This window comes from Chinchilla lanigera, unplaced genomic scaffold, assembly GCF_000276665.1.
Source record: "Chinchilla lanigera isolate Chin_1 unplaced genomic scaffold, ChiLan1.0 scaffold00003, whole genome shotgun sequence".
NCBI classification, from domain to species: domain Eukaryota; kingdom Metazoa; phylum Chordata; class Mammalia; order Rodentia; family Chinchillidae; genus Chinchilla; species Chinchilla lanigera.
Window position 1 is genome coordinate 31,226,921 of NW_004955404.1, and position 19,647 is coordinate 31,246,567.

At 37.6% G+C, this 19,647-nt stretch overlaps 1 protein-coding gene across 13 annotated transcripts in view; it reads right to left on the reverse strand.

Moving 5' to 3' along the window:
• The window catches only part of Lmo7 (LIM domain 7), a gene marked incomplete at its 5' end in the record, with an annotated part of 191,416 nt that overhangs the window by 29,765 nt on the left and 142,004 nt on the right, over nt 1-19,647 (reverse strand). For 11 of the 13 annotated variants that reach the window (XM_013516572.1, XM_013516566.1, XM_013516561.1 and 8 more), the window contains 5 exon segments: nt 4,379-4,684; nt 6,722-7,154; nt 8,433-8,575; nt 10,742-10,859; nt 18,909-18,938. In XM_013516572.1, the coding sequence (XP_013372026.1) occupies nt 4,379-4,684; nt 6,722-7,154; nt 8,433-8,575; nt 10,742-10,859; nt 18,909-18,938 (1,030 nt within the window). 13 annotated transcript variants of the gene reach the window in all.

Genomic DNA, 19,647 nt, shown 5'->3' on the forward strand with positions numbered 1-19,647 from the left:
GGCTCTAAAATTCTAAAAAATACAGTAAAGATAAATCAACATTTGACATCTTAACAATACATAAGAAAGTTCTCAAATTTCAGCATATCATATTTCAAAAAGAAAAGTCAGGAGAATTTGTGGCCTAAGCATTTCATCAGCCTGGGGCAAGTCACATAGCGTTCAAATCTCAAGTACTTCCCCAGTATGGGAATAATACCACCTACTTTGAAGATTATCGAGGGGATTAAATGAAACATTTAAGGGGTGCCAAGGCACATGGCTGATGTTCAGTAATTATTTTCCTTTTTCCCATGGAAACAATATTAAACATAATATACATGCTGGTTAAGCAGTTTTCAGCTCAACTAAAGAAATACTATTTCACTCTCACATATTTAGCTCCAAAGCCAAGAGGACTCAGTCAGCATTTAGTGGCTATTTACAGTTCTGGGCACTGTGCTAACCAGGAGAAAGACAGGCTTGCTTCACCCTCACGAAGAGTGGATTTAGTGAAAGTAACTATCAAGGTGCATGGCGTGAAGCTAGGAGATGGGAAGCTCTGGCTATGTAAAAGGGGTACTCTCAAGCGTGGACCAGAAAATGGACATGGAAAAAGCTTTCCTCCCTCCACATGCATCAATCCTATTTTTAGGTACTGCTTTAAATAGGGCAGAGGTTCTAGAGGGGGGGATTTGTGTGAGACTTGAAAGCAAGGGACTCTGGAAGGACAGAAAAGAAAATAGAAACCTGTATGCAAGACCAAGTTTGGGAAAATCATGAATGCCACATCTGTAGGGCAGGTGAGGGGGGAGGAAGGACTCAAAGTCACACTCCCTTTCATGGGTCACCCCCAGAACTGCCTTGGCAGCCTAGATTGGCAAGGGAGGCAGGGGGTGAAATTCAAAAACCATAAGGAGAGAAGCAAAAGGGAGAGGTAGAAAAGAAACAAAACCCCCAGCTCAACAATGAGTAGGGGAAGGAAATTCCTGTGGGCAGACTGTAAGTGAGGCCATATTAAGTTCTTTTCTTCATTATGCTTTTTCTTCTTTATGACACGGACTGCCTTATTACCATGATTCTGTGATGGGCTCCTAATTCTGTGTGGCTTCCGACTTCACTTTCTTAGAATAATTCTACAAAGCATCGCAGGGCTTACATTCTTAAGATGCACTGTAATCTTAAAAGTCCAACAGTAAAGAATCAATAAGGACTTTACCTCCCAAGTCAAGTTTATACTTCAGCCTCATAATTAAAGCCTAGAGTGCAGTTCTGCTGAATACCAGTTGCCAGTGATATGGAAAGACTATGGAAGGTACAAAGAGCATCAGTGAAGGAGAAACATGTGCGTACATGAAACAGGGAAGAATTTAGCAAATGAAACTTTCCAAGGTGCATTGTTCAAATTCAGCTATGGTGAGGTAATATCACAATTCATGAAAGAAGTGGTCCTCCTGGACTCTGAAGGAACCACAAGATTTCAAATGGCAGATATGCAAGGAGTATTGTCAAATGGGGGAATAAAAAATATTGTCAAATGGGAGAATAAAAAGAACAAATATACATGACATGCTCCAGAAAGTATATGATAGGTCCAAGAAAAAAGCCAGCTTGTGTAGCTGAATCACCATTGTTTCCTATGACACAGCATGATGTAGGCAATCTTGAGCCAAACTGCCTGGGTTCTAATTACATATTGCTCATCTGCTGTTTTATGCGTTCACATCCTCTCTCTCTATCTCTCTCTTCGGTAAGCTGTATAGTGAGTATCCTACTAGCACAGAAATGGACACTGTGAGCCTCTGAGATAGTTAGATCATCATATGAAATAAACCATGTTCAAGAATTCCAGTAGCTCCAATAGTTAAATGAACCAATTTTCCCTGGTATAAAACCATTTCAAGTTTGCTCACAAACAGGCATAAATCCTACCACCACCACTTGGTACTCTGTACAGCCTTGAACAAGGAACATGACCCTTGGACACCTCAATTTTCACATCTATAAAATAGGGACAACAAGGATGGTGCCGACAGCACAGGGTAGCTAGGAGGATTAATTAAGACAACGTCCTGAGAAGTCTGGCTGGTAGGCACTTAATAAACAAGAGCTATGATGGTATTGTTGCAGGCCAGTCATGAGGAGCATTAATGCCCTTCCATAGATCACATGGTGCCACCAGAGCCTTCGGAGCAAAGAAATTACTGAGTCTAGCCAGACATCAGGCCAAGATGAACAGATGTTAGTCTTGTGCAGAATGTGCAAACATCTGTGACTACAGTATTTGCAAAGTGTTTGTATCGATAGAGAAAGGACCCGAATTAGGGTAGTGACAGCTGGGACAGCAGGAATAACATCAAGAGAGATTCTGGAGGAAGAAATGCAAGGACATTATCACCAAAAGTACAAGACAGTGAAGAAAAAGACTGGAAGAACGCTATTTTACAAAGCCATCAAGACATCTAGATGTTCCATCATATTTTTGATTCTTCTGTTCTCTGAACACCTAGAGCAGTGATGGTGAACCTTTTAGAGCTTTTTATTTTTATTTTTTTCCCCTGGTACCGGGAATCGAACTCATGACCTCACACTTGCCAGGCAGGCGCTGTGCCACTGAGCTAAATCCCCAGCACCCTAGAGCTTTCAATGATAACAAACAGCCTGCTGCAGCACACATGCCATAGGTTCACCACATCTGACCTAAAATTTGAAGCGGAGTTTGGACAAGTGCTACCCAATGTCCATTACATATTGCTCATCTGCTGTTTTATGCATTCACATCCTCTCTATCTCTCTCTTCGGGAAGCTGTATAGTGAGTGTCCTACTAGCACAGAAATGGACACTGTAAGCCTCAGAGATAGTTAGGTCATCATATGAAATAAACCATGTTCAAGAATTCCAGTAGCTCCAATAGTTAAATGAACTAATTTTCCCTGGTATAAAACCATTTCAAGTTTGCTCAAAACAGGCATAAATCCATTTACGATAAAACCTGAAAGAGTAACATTAATTTGGGCTCTCCTGACTGCAACAGTCCGAGACACATGCACACACTGAATGTACTGTCTTTTCCTTAACCTGTGGATGTAGTTTATCAGCTGCCTCCCTAAGGGCGATTCCATCCCTAGCAAGCAATGCATTAACAAGCTGTTTCGTTTTAATTTGCTATTTGAAAGGTAAAAGTAAACACAAAAGCCCACAGAATAAAAAACATCTTAGATCTGTTTTCACTATTCATCCACTGTTAATTTATATTCTCCAGTACAGGCTTTTGTTCTCATCTACTGAAACTTATAATGCTAATTATAACTTTCTAGTCCTTTAAAAATGTAACAAAATAACAACAAATGATTTTGGCAAACTGAAGAAATTGTTTCTAGGTATATATTTGTAAATGTGCATAGGAACAACTCAAAAAATCCAAATGTGAGAAACAATCTTCTGTAAATGATGGAATCACCAGAGCTTTTTATTCATTATACTTTCCTGCACTTGCCAATTTCCTTAGGCACATACTGTACCTCATAATCACAGGAAGGTTAAACAAAAAGTTTACTCTAAAATTTTAAACTTTCTTACACAAACAAAAATCTCATAATACCAAATAAATATGCTATATCAAGTGAAATACAGTACATGATCTTTTGCTTTGGCAAACAAATACACTCTCCTAAGAATTCTAGACCAACTCAAAGAACCACAACCTCCTTCACACTAAGGGGGTTCATACAACTATCAAATTGCTTAACAGGGGTTTTTCTAAAAAAGAAGAGTTTTCTGTTTGTTAGAAAAAAGTTTTCAGTATGTTTTACATAAATGTCAAAAGAATACTTATTACCTACTAATTCTACTAAAAGTCATCTGTTAGGATTTTAAATAGGAAAAATTACCAAAGTCACACTCCTCATCTCATGGTATATTTTGTTAGGACTCCAAATGTTAAGGATTCAGAACTATCATATTGTAATTAAGCCCACAAAGTTCTATTAAGAGATAAAGTACAATTTAAAATTCTAGTCATTGTAAACTATAAACTAGAATCCAATGTCACTGAAGGTTAAAATGATAGAGAATGAAATGCTATGTCCCTAGGGACTAGCACCTACCATGTGCATCAGTGCTCCATTGTGGCTAACTTCCCTAGGAAGAGACTTTGATTACTCACATATCATTAGCTCTGCACTAAAATTTTCCAAGTTACTTCTACATCTGAGACTGCTGAAACACAGCATTTACCAGGCAAACCCTGAGAAAACTAGTCCCTCAGGTCTCTATAGTGATCATGACAATTATCCAGATCTACAACTCGGAGTTGGAAGAGTCCTACTTCCTTCAAGATCTATTAAAAAACTGCTTAGGTGCATGAACCACAATGATAAAGAGCCTTGCTGAACTCACCCGGGACCTTGAGTTCTCTCTTTGTGATGAGCTTCGGCCTTCTTCAGGTTCAGACATTAAACTTGGCCCAGATGTCAAAGATAGCATGTCTTCAGAAGCAGCAGCCAGGTCTTGGGAGAGAGATGAGAAGGGGAGTGTAGAAGAGGGCAACCTCACCACACCTTCTTCTATAATTGGTTCTCTCTCACTGGACAAGCTTGAGACAAGGTGGCTGGTGTCAGGCTTTGGGGCAAGGAGGTGGGTTGAACTGTTCTCAGTTGTCTTCACACTTTCGCCATCTCCATTATACTTCCAACCAGCATCCATCTAAATAAGAAACATCATTTTAAGTGTGACATTCTGTTAATTTTTTTCAATGTACTCATTAATATTTTATTTAATTATGTGCTTGGTTATTTTGCAAGGCTTATTTACTTTTCAAGGCTTTCATGCGTACAAGAAAGTGCTCTACCACTGAGTTATACCCTCAGCCCCACTTGTTAGTATTTTAAAACAAAAATAATCATTTTCATTCTGTATCTGGAGACTATTATGTTGAGTAAAGTAAGTCACACTGTGAAAGGCAAATATGGTGCAGTCTCCCTAGTGTGTGGAATCTAAAAAAGATGACAAATAGAAGAGAGATTATTAGATGAGAGGAAGGGAACAAAAGGGAAGGGGCCTGTAAGGGTGGGCAAAGGGGAAATAGATATGATCAAAATATATTATACAAATTGAAACACCCCCCCCGCAAAAAATGTGAACCTATGGTGTAAGGTGGGGTGAGGGGTGGTAGAGGGTGAAAATGATCAAAATGTGTTACATGTATGTATGAATCTGCCAAAATTAAACCCATTAATCTGCCAATAAAAAAGTAAAAATGAACTTATATAAATAATACATACCTCCTAGAGTAAAGAAGCCATAGCTAAAAGCTTAGAGTACATTCTTTCATACCAATAAATACATACCAACATAGTGGGAAGAATAGATGTTCTAACAGAAGTTTTATTAGATTAAAACTTCTGAAAATTTGCCTTGCCTGTTTCTATCACTCTGGGTGAATAAATAAATAGAACTCTAAATTAGTCCTTTTAATTACTGATTATTTCATAGTGTGCATATCAACACTTTATTTAGAACGGTTTACATTTTTCTGTCACCTCCAATATACTGCAATGAATTCCAAGTATATCTTTCTAATTGGAACTTTCATTTATTTAGCCCCAATACTCAAAGATTTGCTGGATGAAAAGTTTCATTTTATATATTTTTTCTTAAAAATAACTGCAGCTATCCATTCCTAAAGAAATATGTAAGAACTGTATATCTCTGCATTCTCACCAACACCAGACATTTTCAGGGTTTTAAATCTTTGTCAATCTGATGGATGAAAGTTGCATGCCTCATTCTTGCTCTAATGAAGCTAAGCATGCCTCTATGTGTTTTATGTTATAAGCCATTTAAATTCCCTTTTCCTTAAACTGGCCATTCCTTTCTATATTCATTTTTCTAGTGTCATATTTCTTGTACCAATTTGTAGGAATATTGTATAGTTTACAGTTATTAATCCTTTACCTATAATACATTTGCTAAAACTTGTCTTGAGTCTATCAATTGTCTTGACTCTAAGTTTTATTTTTATGTTGTCAAATGTGCCTATAATTTCCAACATAGCAGTCAGGGGGTTCCTGGCTACTTTAGCAAGGATTCCCTGATCTAATTTTTTAATTCATATTTTCCCTCTTTTAGACTTTAAAGATTATACTTTGGCATAACTAATAGGAATCTGAACATTAATCTTAAAACTATTTTGCTTCACTTACACAATTCAGATTATTAAGTTATATGAATGGTATTGCTTCATAATCAGGAAAAGTGCTGCAATATTCTATATCCTTCTAAATCCCAATATAAATTAAATATACATGTATTTTAATAAGATAGTTTAATAATCATATTCAAACATATCAAGTTCTGAAGTGGGAATTTAAAGGAGAAATTTATACATAAACTCTTGAAAATATTTAGGTTAAGATATATGAAACTGCTGTTCTGTAGATCAAAAGGAGTTGACTACTGGCAATTTCATATTGTTCAAGCTAATACTTTGCAAAAATTATATTTGAAAAACTATGATACTAAAAAATGCTCTGCCTTAGAGCACATCTTACTCATTCTTTAAAATGTATCAGCCCTACTTTCACTGATTTTAATCACCTGTGTATCATTACTATTACCATACACTAAATTTATATTGGCTTTAAACTAACATAATATAAAAGCTATACACATTCAAGTACACACAAACTCCCCAACTTTTTGCTCTTTGGAACAGACTGTGCAAACAGGGAGCATTTTTACCGTATAGCTTCTGGGGAGTGGTGAGATTCCCCTTGACTGAGTGCCAAAAGGCCTCGGTGTGACCACAGCTGTTAACCTGGCTGTATCAGTTTTCTGGTAACTTCTGGGGAGAGAAGCTGAAATTCGAGTCAGCTCCATTTGTGTACTCAGTGAATGCTGAGAAGACAAAGAGGCTGGGAGCTGTTCTTCTGTGAGGCTTTTAGAAGGAAGTTGAATTTCAGCTGGGACATTGTCCTGTCCTTTTCTAAGGGTTGTAGACTCTTCTTTGGGAATTTCAGCGGGGTAAGCTGTTTCCTTCTCTTCTACTCTTTCACTCCTGTAACTGGCTTCTGGCAGAGTCAGGGTAGAAGGTAGCTCTTCATCATTCAATACGTCATCAGAAGAGTATATTCTCCTCCGAGATGGAACGGTAGACTTTTGATCTCGGGATTCCCTTAGCAGAAAGAAGTACATCATCACCACAAAGTTATGTTTTTGACACCAAAAGCAGAAAGACAGTAATTAACATTTGAATCCTGAAGAATAAATAATATTGACTTACTGCAATAATGATAGTAACACTAACAGAATATGATCATATACATTTTTAATGCCACAAGAAAGCTTAGAAGAACTAGATTTTTTTATTGAATATCCAAGCACTTTGTTGGATATTTTTTTAATTCATAGAAACATCTTACAAATAAAATAAGGAAATTTTAATGAGATTATTTACAAATATTTTATCCACAAGTGTACAAGTCTTATGAAATAAAAATGCCATATATAAATGACTAATAATCAATCTGAATTCTCCAAAGATAAAGATTCTTTTGACAGAGTTATGAGTTTTTCCCTATACAAAATTTACAATATACTAGTAAAAATAAATGAGCACCAAAGACTTGAGCTTTTATGACGATCCAGTCAACATATGGCTTCATGCAGCTTGATAGAACTTCTGTGGACAATTGCTACAGATTAAAAAATCACTCTATTTATCAAGCTGACAAAACACCCTCACCTAACATGTAATAAAGGTAAAGAGTACTCACTTCTCAGGCTGTGTTGCAGTTAAGTGAATGAAACTCTGTTTATCACTGGCTTTTCAAACACAAAGGAGTTCTGTTTAATTTTACGTGACAGCACATTTCCTTTTTGACATTGGCCCTAAAGCATATTTACCTTCTCCCTGACCTATAAATAGCCTAAGATTTCACACAGTAACTGCTTTAAATTTGACCTTTATCCTTCTATATTGCAATGCAAAGAATAAATAATCCCAGACATTCATGCTTAAACATTTAAAACCTTTAAAAGGTAATTTATGTTCCACCACTAACTTACAAAAAAAAAACACTATATTTCACACAATTTAGTTAAAAGTGAAAACTGACTTTATTTCCTTATTCCATGCCTAAATTCATTTTTTAAAAATGAAAAGTAGTATCTTTTCTGTACCAAATACACCCAACCCTTCCACTTTTGTGTGTAAACGTACAATGTGAAACAAAGACATAGTACCTGTGTTAAGCACTCATTTCTTTTATTGATCCAAAGCACTATTTGCACGCTACTTTTTTTTTTTTTTTCACTGCAGAACAGAATTCTGGATGTGTCCGCATATTTGATTAAAGTTTAAACTTGGTGACTCCACATCCGCCACACTAAAACAAAACCTCCATTTCTGACTCCTGGCTCTGCAACCATGAGATGCATTCATCCTCATTACCTGTCCTGCAGCATTTCCTTAAACGTCTTGGAGCTTCTCTCAGACTTCTCAAGTGCCTGCTTTTCAATTTCTTCCCTCTCTTCTTTTTTCTTCTGCAGGTCTGAAGTGTAACTTCTCCGACGATCTTTCCATTTTGCAAGGTCCTGACAGAAAAATCACATCAGAGCGGTCATACCTGAATTCCTACACACCCTTTCTAGCAACAAGAGAGTACCAGAGTATCCTGTTACAGTGCTGAGACTATTTGCTCCCACTTGTGCCAAGGTGCCCTAATTTTGCTTTTTATAGCCAGCATTTCTGTACCAAGCCTTTATCTCATGTGTCTGTCTCAAAAACCTGACCTAATAAAACAGATCCCAGTTTTGTTTTCTCAGAAAGTGTTGCCTTGTTGCCTGTTTCACAAAGAATTAAATGCTTGTAATTAGGTGGCAGGTTAGACTGATCAGGAATTGTTTTAAATTCAGTTTCATCTCTCTCAAAAGCGTGGCTGTTATGTGAAAGGACATGTTTACTAAGAGTTAAAAAACAGAGATGTTATAGTAACAGTCAGATGCATATTCAGAGGTATTTAACACACAGAAGCCAAATCACTACAAACACATAGATGAGTAAAATTAAGACATGGTCCCTTCAAGGAACTCTGAGTTTGCAAGGAAGAGACAGACATGTGACTAGAATTCAGTACTGGGCAAGACGGGATTACTTGGGAGGGCAAGTGTCCTAAAGAGATGGGACAGTCTGCAGAGGAGCAAACTCCCACTCAGGAGCTGAGACTTGAATATATGATTTCAAAGAGGGTAAACTATTCCCAGGTTACAACAATATGGAAAATCATGCAGAACAACCCAGTGCCAGCATCCCACAACTCCTGAAGTTTTAAGTATGACTTGGCTGGGTAACCCAGGACTATCAGCCTATTTCAGATTTTCAATTAGCTCTAGCAATCTTGGTAAGTTCTGACACCCAGACGGTTAAGACAAAGCACAGACTTTTCTATGTCTCCAAAACAGAAATGCCAGGCTAAGGAGACCAAGAGGCATTCCAGTCCAAAGAGGAGTACATCTGAGGTCTCAGACTAAAGGGAACCTCACCCTCACCACATGCAAAGCAAGTCTGGGAGCAGACAGGGCCAGAGCTGCTTTTCAAACAGCCTGAAATCAATATGAACTATTTCCAGAAGGAACAAAAGCTCTGTGGGATTTAGTTCTTGAAGATACGTGGTGTGAATTTTCACCTGACTTAACCTAAGGGATAACCCCTTCGAATATTTAATACTTTCAGAGCAAAAAAATTACCTTGGATTTTAGCAAAGTGACACTGAATTACTTACTGATTCTTGACAATTAAATTGAGTTCCCAATGAAAGAGGCATCACAATTTAGAAATACAGACAAGCCAGAGGCTTCAACTACACTGTGTATAGACCTAGCTTCTTTAAAAATTAAAATTTACTGTTTATGGACCTTTTTTTATGCTACAACTCAACTCTCCTACTACAAAGCTGTACTTAAATTTTGGACGGTTGCTATGTATAGTTTACGACAATCCTTTAGAGCCCTTCAGTTTATAATAAGTATTTTTAAAAAGTTAACCTTCTCTCTTAGGAACAAAACTAAAGATGAAGTCTATATCCATACAATATCTGAATACGTCAGCTCTGTGGAAACATCTAATTTGAATTCATATTCAATAATGCTTCTTTTTTTTTTTTTTTTTTTTTTTTTTTTTTTTTTTTTTTTTTTTTTTGTTGGTTTTTCTCCGGTACCGGGAACCAAACTCACGACCTTGCGCTTGCCAGGCAGGCGCTTTTGCCGCTGAGCTAAATCCCCAGCCCTCAATAATGCTTCTTAACCCAAAATATTTCAGATTTTATTTCTTCACAATCTCCTCTATTAACTGTAAGAACCCTTTTCATCTCAGCCTACTAATGTCAAGTTCCACGTTAGACCTCTGCTTATCTACAGTCCTATATTTAAAGAAGGTCTTTTCCTATCAAAAGCGTAAGTAATGGTAATACCCCAACTCAACCACCAAAGCAAGTAAGCGGTGAAGCATTACTATTCTGCAATGAAGCTCACACTTTTTGAAAGCTCAGTGAAATATTAGAAGATAAAACTTTCTTTTCTATTTTGCACAGTGGTCTTTAAAATGTGCACTTGTAAAAGGCCAAAGAGGTTTAAAACTGGTCGTATTTTCTACAGAACTACACCATGTAATAGCAACTGTCTCTGGAGTATAGTGACTTAAAGAGAAACAAGGAAAAGTCCAACTAATATTATTGTCCCCTTCCACAACCAGAGAATACTCACATCTTGCCACTTCTGATCTTGTTCTTTTAACTGGCTTTTTATTTTCTGCATCTCCTCGTAACGCAGCTGACGCAAGTGCTGAACATCCTCTGGGCTGACATCACTCACGGACTTACTCCTATGGCAAGAAAACCACGGTCACCAAGGTTCACATGACCAGTCTGAAGGGCAAAAGGAAGGTTGGGCTTATGTTTGGAAATTCCACCTAAATTTCTGACGTGCTGCCTAGACACTAAAGAGAGTATCACAGAAACAGCACTACAGAGATAAATGGTGTTTTTCCAAAACGGAGAAACAAGAGCCTACTACCCAAGTTGGTGTAATTTTTTTTTTTTTTTTTTCACAAAATGGCCAAACTAACTCTGTATGAGTGTGAAAAAAATAATCCAATGTTCAGATCTAGAGAAGTCAATGCATAAAAGTATTTCTTTAGGTAAAAAAAAATTATTAGAAGCCACAAGAAATATCTGTTTTTATTTTGCTATTCCCTCCAAAGGTAAGCTATTAAGGTTTGGCTGCCCTTTCTGGGCCCTTACTAAATAATTTAGTGATTACCTGATATTTTCTCCTCAAGTTCAATACCGTGAATAGATGTGCTGCAGCTTTTCAAAGATTCTATAAGATCTACCCCTGCCACTGTGCTGGACTTGTTCTCAAAGGACACAGGCAGTTTCCAACAGCCTGTCAGAACCACCTTGGTTGCCCTCTCCTTAGAGCTCCCCTCAGGAACTGAGTTTTAACACTGCCCCCTCATACTGGGGATTGAAGCAAAGGCCTTCACACTGAGCTGCATCTCCAGCCTTTTCCAGTTTTATTTTTTGAGACAAGATCCTATGAAGTCACCAAATTGCCTGGGTTGTGCTTGAACTTGAAATCCTCCTACCACAGCCTCCCAGAGTGCTGAGATTGCTGGACTGTACCAGAGGAGAAACAATGAACAGAGTGGGCTGATGGACGCAGGCAGTGACTGCTGTCTGCGCACACGTAAGAGGGGTGGGGAAACCACACCTGGGGAGAAAGGGAGATTAAGGACGCCCTACTCCTCACCTTCGGAAAGGAATATTGAAGATCAGGTAGGAACAACAGAGACAGAAAGTGTTTAAAGGTGAGGCGCACCAAATGCTCTTCCTTATACATTCATCCTATCGCACCGAGTTTATCATAACTGACTGTATTCTTAGTTATTTAAGTAACTTACTTTATCTTCCTGTGACAATTCTGCTGCCACATTTCTTTCATAAAATACTCAATCTTGGTTAGCTTAGAATTCAAGTACAACTTCCTGGGGAAGGACTCCCAAGTCTACAGCTTCAGATCTGCCCCTCCTTCCACTCATTTCCTGCTCACTGCATAAACATTTCTGCCTGGATATCCCATAGGCACCTCAACTGTAAAAGGATCAGTTGAAGTAATACCTAGAAAGGATTTTATAACACTTGGTTATTGTTGATGTAGCTGAACTTAGTCTTGTTCCCCATCTGCTTCTCTTCTTGTGTTTAATGGCCCTGCCCCCACTCATTCATATTTGAACAATGTAAAGCATGTTTTGCTTTTGTTTCTCCTTTTTCTTCACTTTCAATTAGTTATCAAGTCTTCTCATTCAGTGTCTTTTTCTTTCCATCTCTATCGCCAGCACCCTAGATCAGAGCACAGAAAGACCTCACCTAGACTTCCAAATAAGCTGCTTAACATATCACCCAGAGAAGGTCTTGCCTCAAAGGCTCCCTCTAACTCAATCATCCTTCCCAAGTACATTGAGTCCAAGGCCTTTGCACAGAACTACAGCCCTGGCACTTTAAAAAACAATTTTTTTTAAAGCAGGGTCTAAGTTTTTCAGGCTGGATGGCTCAAACTTGTAATCCTTGTGCCTCAGCCTCCCAGAGTGCTGGCTTTACAGGCATGCACCACATGCCCAGCTACATATGCTTTAAGTACTTCTCAGAGTCCCTGCTGGACTAAACTCAGATGGTTATATACAGTAATGTATTACTCAGTCTCCACTGATAGAAGTCTATCAGGGTTCTCAATTGTAAGTGTCAGACTTAGAATATTTCTCACCCTACAACCTGCTCATCTCCTGTCTCTCCATCTCAGTAAAACTCCATCTATCCTTCCACACTTTAGGTCAGAATTTTTGGAGTCATTCCAGATTCCTCCCTTTCTCTCATTTATACTCTTCCCCGCTAAATATATGTAACTTACAACCATATTTCACCTCCTCCACTGTTAGTTACCACCCTGACCCAAGTCATCACATTTCCCACCTAGAGGATAATAATCTCCCTGCTTTCATCCTTCTTGACAGCAGTATATTAACACTGCACCCAAATAGATATTTCCAAGTCACAATCAGATGTCAGCACCCACCATCTTCCTCCCATCTCACTGGTTAAAAGCAGGTTCTTCCAAGACCCAAACGGCTTAGTGTTATCTGCTCCCTGCCTGTCTCTCTCCACTCACCCCCACCACACCGCCCCCTCCCTCACTCCCCTGCTGCCAGCTGACTTCCCTGGTCCTTCTCAGACCTCTTGCTCTCCCACTTGCCCAGCATGCTCTCCACCAAATATCCACCTGGCTTCTCTCTCACTTTGTCTCCTGCTTAAGTATTACTCAGCGTTCCCTTCCCTAACCACCCTCAGAAACATAGCCAATGCCCTTACTCCAGCTCACTCTGGACCTACTCTTTCCTCCATAGCATTTATTGTCATCTGAGATGTCATGTATCTACTACATGTCATCTGCTTCACTTTGTATGCAAGATACAAAGAACTGTGTCTGATCCATTTGCTGTCCCCAAACAAAGGCCAGCCCAGGGTTAGTGCTTCTTATGAATTAATGTTCTATCTAGATAATATTATACCACCTGGATAAAATCTCCCTGCTCTTCCCTATTAAAAGTGGCCTGTCCCCTTTCTCAACTGCTGTACTGCTTTAGCCATATTTCATGTTATTTAACACCAGGCTTCATGTTCTATGGGATATGCATGTGCATGCTTAGCTTCTCTCCCTCACAAGCCAGGTATTCCTTGGAAGAAAGACACATTCACACAGCACACAGCATGCAGGATAGACTCATATACTACCTGTGCCAAGAATGAGGTTAACTTTCATCATTATTTAATCAAGCAAAATATACTAAATTTGAAATGTTTCTAACTCTTTCTCTGAGGGAACATTAATGCTCCCACAAGTTTTATAAAATTATAAAGGTTTTATTAAGGATTAAAGAATAAACACAGCATATATGAGTGTACATATGAAAATATATGAGTCAACTAATGTAATATGTATTGAGTATATACAAAAATTATGAGTGATTTTGAGAGTACAGGTGCGCTGGAGTCATAACTACAAAGGATGCAGGTATTTGAGTTAATGCAACAACAGACTCACTAAAAAGAGAAAAAAGAATGTTCAGGACCAAGGTGTGGGGGAACTGACACCCAACATGTGAGGCTACAGAAACCGCAGGAAAAAAGTGGAAATACTAATTCATACTTTAATAAATGTTCTAATGGAAGGCTGAGCTGTATAAACTGACCCAGAACCTCTTTTACTTCTCTCTTTTATTCCTGTGCAGTGAAGCACTAACACATCTTCTCAGTGTGCTTCTCAAGGGCAAGTCTGGTGCCTGTCTGGTGCTCTATACAATTCTTATTAAAGCAAAAATGACTGTGTGGCTTCTTCTGAAAGTTAATTCTTCAAACTGCTTCAAATTCAGGAGTTAGCTGCACTTGCTGGTGCACTCCTATCATCTTAACACTCTGGGAGGCTGAAGCGGGAAGAATCATAAATTCCAGCTCAGCCTAGGCAACTTAGCAAGACAATGCCTCAAAACTTTTTTAAAAATGAAAAACACTTAGTAATATAACTCAGTACCAAGATCCCAGATTCAATCCCCAGCAATGAGAGGAAAAAAAAAAAAATAGCTATCCCAGACTACACTTACAAAATCTAGAATTTCTAGAGTCTCAAAGTCAAATCATGATGAATTCTTTCCTCCCTATCAGCATGAAGACCACAGTATTAAATCCACGCGGGCTCACTGTATGCCAACAGCACTGCCAAGAAGCCTCTGCAGACTATCTTGCGAAGCAAATACCTAATCCAGTTCTACCACTCATAAGTCAACATCCCTGGGAAAGGTGCAATCTCTGTTGCTCTTTCTCCATGTCTCTGAAATGCAGATAACACCTGCCTGTCTACTATACTAATTGAAATAAGCACCAGAGATAGCATCAGCAAAATTGTTTGGGAAAACTATGACAGACAACACACGTCTAGTGTGTTTAAGTGAAGTGGTAGTCACTAATGGGTCACGTCATAATTCTCTTAAAATTCCTCTACCTGTTAAGAGTTGTATTTCCTTATTTGGAAAGATTCCAGTTTACAACTACATTTGGATTTTTGCCAAAATTACAAGTGTAACATTTTGCCATTAGGTTGAACACAATTATTATGGCATTTTTGGGAAGATAGGAAGAAGAGCCAATTTAATGAAAAAGATAACAATCATAAAATACAATCAAAGTAAGACTCTCTTCTTGTACTATTAAGATTGCCTATAATGTTCCCGGCTTTTAGCTTTCTTCTGTTTCTTTTGTTATTTTTTAGTATTTTTTGGCTAGTATTCAGTCATATTATCTTAAATTCCAATTTCAGACTTACAGGTAGATATCAAAAAAGAACCCAAATAAGGCAAATTTTCCTAACTATGAAATCACCTGATAGACTTACACAGCAAGTAGAAACTCCAAGGTACAAAGTGAGGGGTTTCTAGCCTTGAGGAGACATGAATGTACTTTTTAATGTACCTCTATGTGATTTTCACTAGGTATTCAAAAATTTTTTGAAGAGTAATCAATGCTACAATCTGTTTGAGAAGCTTTGTAACTACCATAAACATAAAACATAGAGAGGATTTTTCATTTACAGATTTATCATCTAAAGCAAGGTTTCTCAATAGCAACAGTGGTGACAATTGAGCCAGAAGTGTTTGTTTTAGGGGATATCTATGTCCTGTGGGACATTCAGCAACATCCATGGGTATAAGGCACTACATGTGAATAGCACACACACACCTGGTTATAACAACAAAAAGCGTCTCCAGGCATTACCAAGTGTTTCCTGGCATGAAAAAAACCTACATAAGGTAAAACACATCAACTTTACTTGTTCTTTCTTTTTGCTGTATTGTAACCTGATAATCCTATAGATTCGTTTGCCAAAATTTGTAAGTGAAATTAAAGTGGTCATAGTCATATCTGATTATAACTTCACCTTCAATCAGTGTTTGTTTCCTGTTGATAATGCAGATTGAATTGCTTAATCACATTACAAGATTATTTCTATATATCTTAAAACACATTTTTATATCACTACAGCTTACACTAGAAGACAACATAAGCAAATTTTCAAATTTCATAGAACCATATAGACATAAATTCATGAAGCACAAAAGCACACATGAGAAAAACAGCCGCATACAAAGCATCTTACTACAAATAAAAGGACAGGTGTTATATAACAAAGGAGAAGCAAGTCATCAGCCTGGCCATGTGGCTCAGTAGTAGAGCACATGCTTAGCATGCACAAGACCCTGGGTTGAGTCCCCAGCACTGACACATGGGAGTCAGGATTTAATAGGTTAAGAACTCATCAGATAACTGCATATTTCTCTTGAAAGTGCTCCTTACCAAAAAGAAAGCATTCATATTATAGGAGATTATTTTTCAATTATAGAATGTTGAGTAATAATGCTTTTCCAAATAAGTATACCAAGCTTGACTACATAATGTTCGCAGAAGGATCATAAAATATAAATATGGAATTGGTTGTGAGTAAAAACTCTATATGTAAAACAATTTGAATTTGTATTCTATTTTCATTGTACATCAGCTTAAGGAAAGTGCTGGTAACTGATAGGATATGTGGGTAGGGGGGTCAACTGGTCTAAAAAACACTAGCGTTTTCTAAAGAAACATTACTTTCCATTATTAGACAAGTTATGCATTATTCATCAGTCTCAATTTACAGATTATCTTGCTTTATTTGTATAGTTACCTTGGTACTAAACCACATGGGGAACAGCCTTTAAAGCAAATACAGTACTGTCCTATCCAAAATCTATCTTGAAATTATCTACGAAAGCATTTGCTGCTGCTACAAGTTATAGTTCAGGAAAACCTTTAGCTTTTTGGGCTTTGGTATTTAGGTCTCTCCCCTTTCTCCTCTCTCCCTCCCACTCCTGCCCTCTCCCAGTACCTTTTCTCTCTTCCTTTCTTCTCCCCCCCGCTCTCAGATTGAATCCAAGGACTTCACATGCATGAGCTACATGAGGTGGGAGGTGGGGATAAGGACTTGCTAAACTGGCCAGGTTGGGCTTGCATTTACAAACTTCCTACCTCAGCTTCCCAGAGTTCTGGGATCACAAGTGTGCACTGCCCCACCTGGCTGGCTCCTCTCTTCTTAGTCACATAACATTCCCTTAACTAAGGAGGAACATGCATAGTCAGTGAGATAGTTATGTATGTATACATGGCAATTAAGTACTTGTACTCTGGATACTGATACCCCCTTAAAGTAAAATAGCTGTTCCTGGACTTGCTTATTTTATAAAATCATATTTAATTTACAAATGCCAACTCTTTCTGAGAGCCATTTAAATGTCTGAAGCTGCAAAAGGGAAGGGGAGGGGCAGTACAGGGAGTGAACCCAAGGCCTTATGCATGTGAGGCAAGCACTCTATCACTGAGCTACATTTTCAACCCTGCAAAGAGATTTTTAATCAAGTTTAAACAGCTTTCCCATGATGAAATGGGAATGGAAGATGCTTAAGAGTTATGCTGCAGACTGCCTTCTTCACAGATGAAAACAACATTTTAAGCATATGAGGTTTTGGGTGGAAGATAACATGTCTTAACACAACACACTGAAAATATGCTGGGAGACATTTTTAAAAATCTGTGGCTGAGAAGTACTCCCAGTAAGTTGTCCATGGCTCAATAACATTTTTGACATCTAGAATGGTTCTACTACTGCATTAAATGGTAATTTTGTCATCTTCCAAAATTTCTGAACTATTGAAATTATCAAAAGCTACCAAATTAGATACCCTGAGAGATGAAGTAAATCCTGGGGAAAATACTTAGCTACCAAGGCTGAGGTAGATTAAAATTTGAAAGTCTTAAATTCTCTTCCTGTTACTCTAAAACTATTAGCTATAAGATTCACCAAGCCTTGGGGCTGGGGATTTAGCTCAGCGGCAAAAGTGCCTGCCTGGCAAGTGCAAGGTCGTGAGTTCGGTTCCCGGTACCGGAGAAAAACAAAAAAATAAAAAATAAAATAAAAGATTCACCAAGCCTCAGAAAGTTTAGTGGAAACTACTAGCAACTAGCTACCTGGTGATTTTGTACTAAGAATGAATGATTTTTAAAAAACATTTTTGGCTATTCTAGAAATTAGAAAAACTTTCTGAAGGTTAGTTTCATATTTTGTTATCATGGCTACCACAGGACAACTAAACATCAGTAGACAAAAACTAAGCATTAGTGATATAGTTCTTGCAACACTATTGCAAACTATCAAGATGTTATTTTTGCAGTTTTGGCAATCTGGTTTTGCTCTATACACACACCTACGTTACAACTTTATATGCTAATCAGAAATCTTGAAAACATTTCCAAATATCTGTACTGGAAGACTGATGTCATTCACCATCCCTACTAACATAGCTCCCCCCGAGCTGAGTAGATGAATTGTATCAACTGCAGGCATTCTAACCCGAAGAAAATGCTAATATCTTTTTCTACCACAACATAGTTCAGCAGCCAGAAATTAAAAACTTAGTCTATTTAGCAATCAAATACCAAAATACAAAAATCTGATTCTTAACTCATTAAATTAAAAAAAAAGTGATAGAACTAAAATTTAAGCTGCTAATATAACAGAAATATTGTTTTAAATACTTCATGCACTATAACTCAAACACAGAAATATTGCCAATTAGGTTGCAACGTTAATAAATACTTCCCATTTTAAAATTTCATGCATAAGCATAGAGCATCTCCATTTAGTGACATGCCAAGATAGAAATGCAATGACAAGTTACACAAAAGCCAAGAATGAAGCACAGATTTTTTTTTTTACTGTGAACTGCAAAACTTACCCATTCTCACCATATATCTTTTGAAAGAGTCTGAGAAATCAGAAAATCAAAAATTATAAAAGTTATGTTTTCCAGTTGTGTTAGTTTCTAATTGTTGAGTGTGTTTTGAGTCCAATTGCAAATGGACAAATCTAAAAAGGTTGCTTTTTCAGCTGTATTCTTATGTTCCAAGTTTTCATCTATCTTATACCTCAAGGAACTCAGATTAGGCAAAATGAAAGTTTTCTCAATTTACTGAGCCAACAAATCTATAAGAACAGTGTCAAGAATTAAAAGGTTAGACTTAGGTTCTACTAATTTTAATCAGCCTAATCAGATTTGTCCATCTCAAAATTTAGTAAAATGGGGGCTGGGGATATATCTCAGTGGCATAAGCGCCTACTTGGCAACCACAAGGTCGTGAGTTCAATCCCCAGTACCGCAAAAAAAAAAAAAAAAATTAATAAACTAAACATTCATCAAAAAGGCAAACTGTAAAACATACATTATTACCAAAATGCCCACAACTGTATACACGTGAAATTCAGCAGACAGTAAATAACATTCATGCATTTTAGCAAAATTTGCACTATACTTTATAAATAAAAATGTTACAAGTTAGTAGTCCAAGAAACCTCAGTCAAAAACAAGAGTCAAGTTAAATGAAATTTGCAAAGCCATATTTTAAGGGATATTTGTATGTCAAAAAATCAGACAGTCCAAAATATGAGAAACACATATAAAACCAAACTCCCCCCAG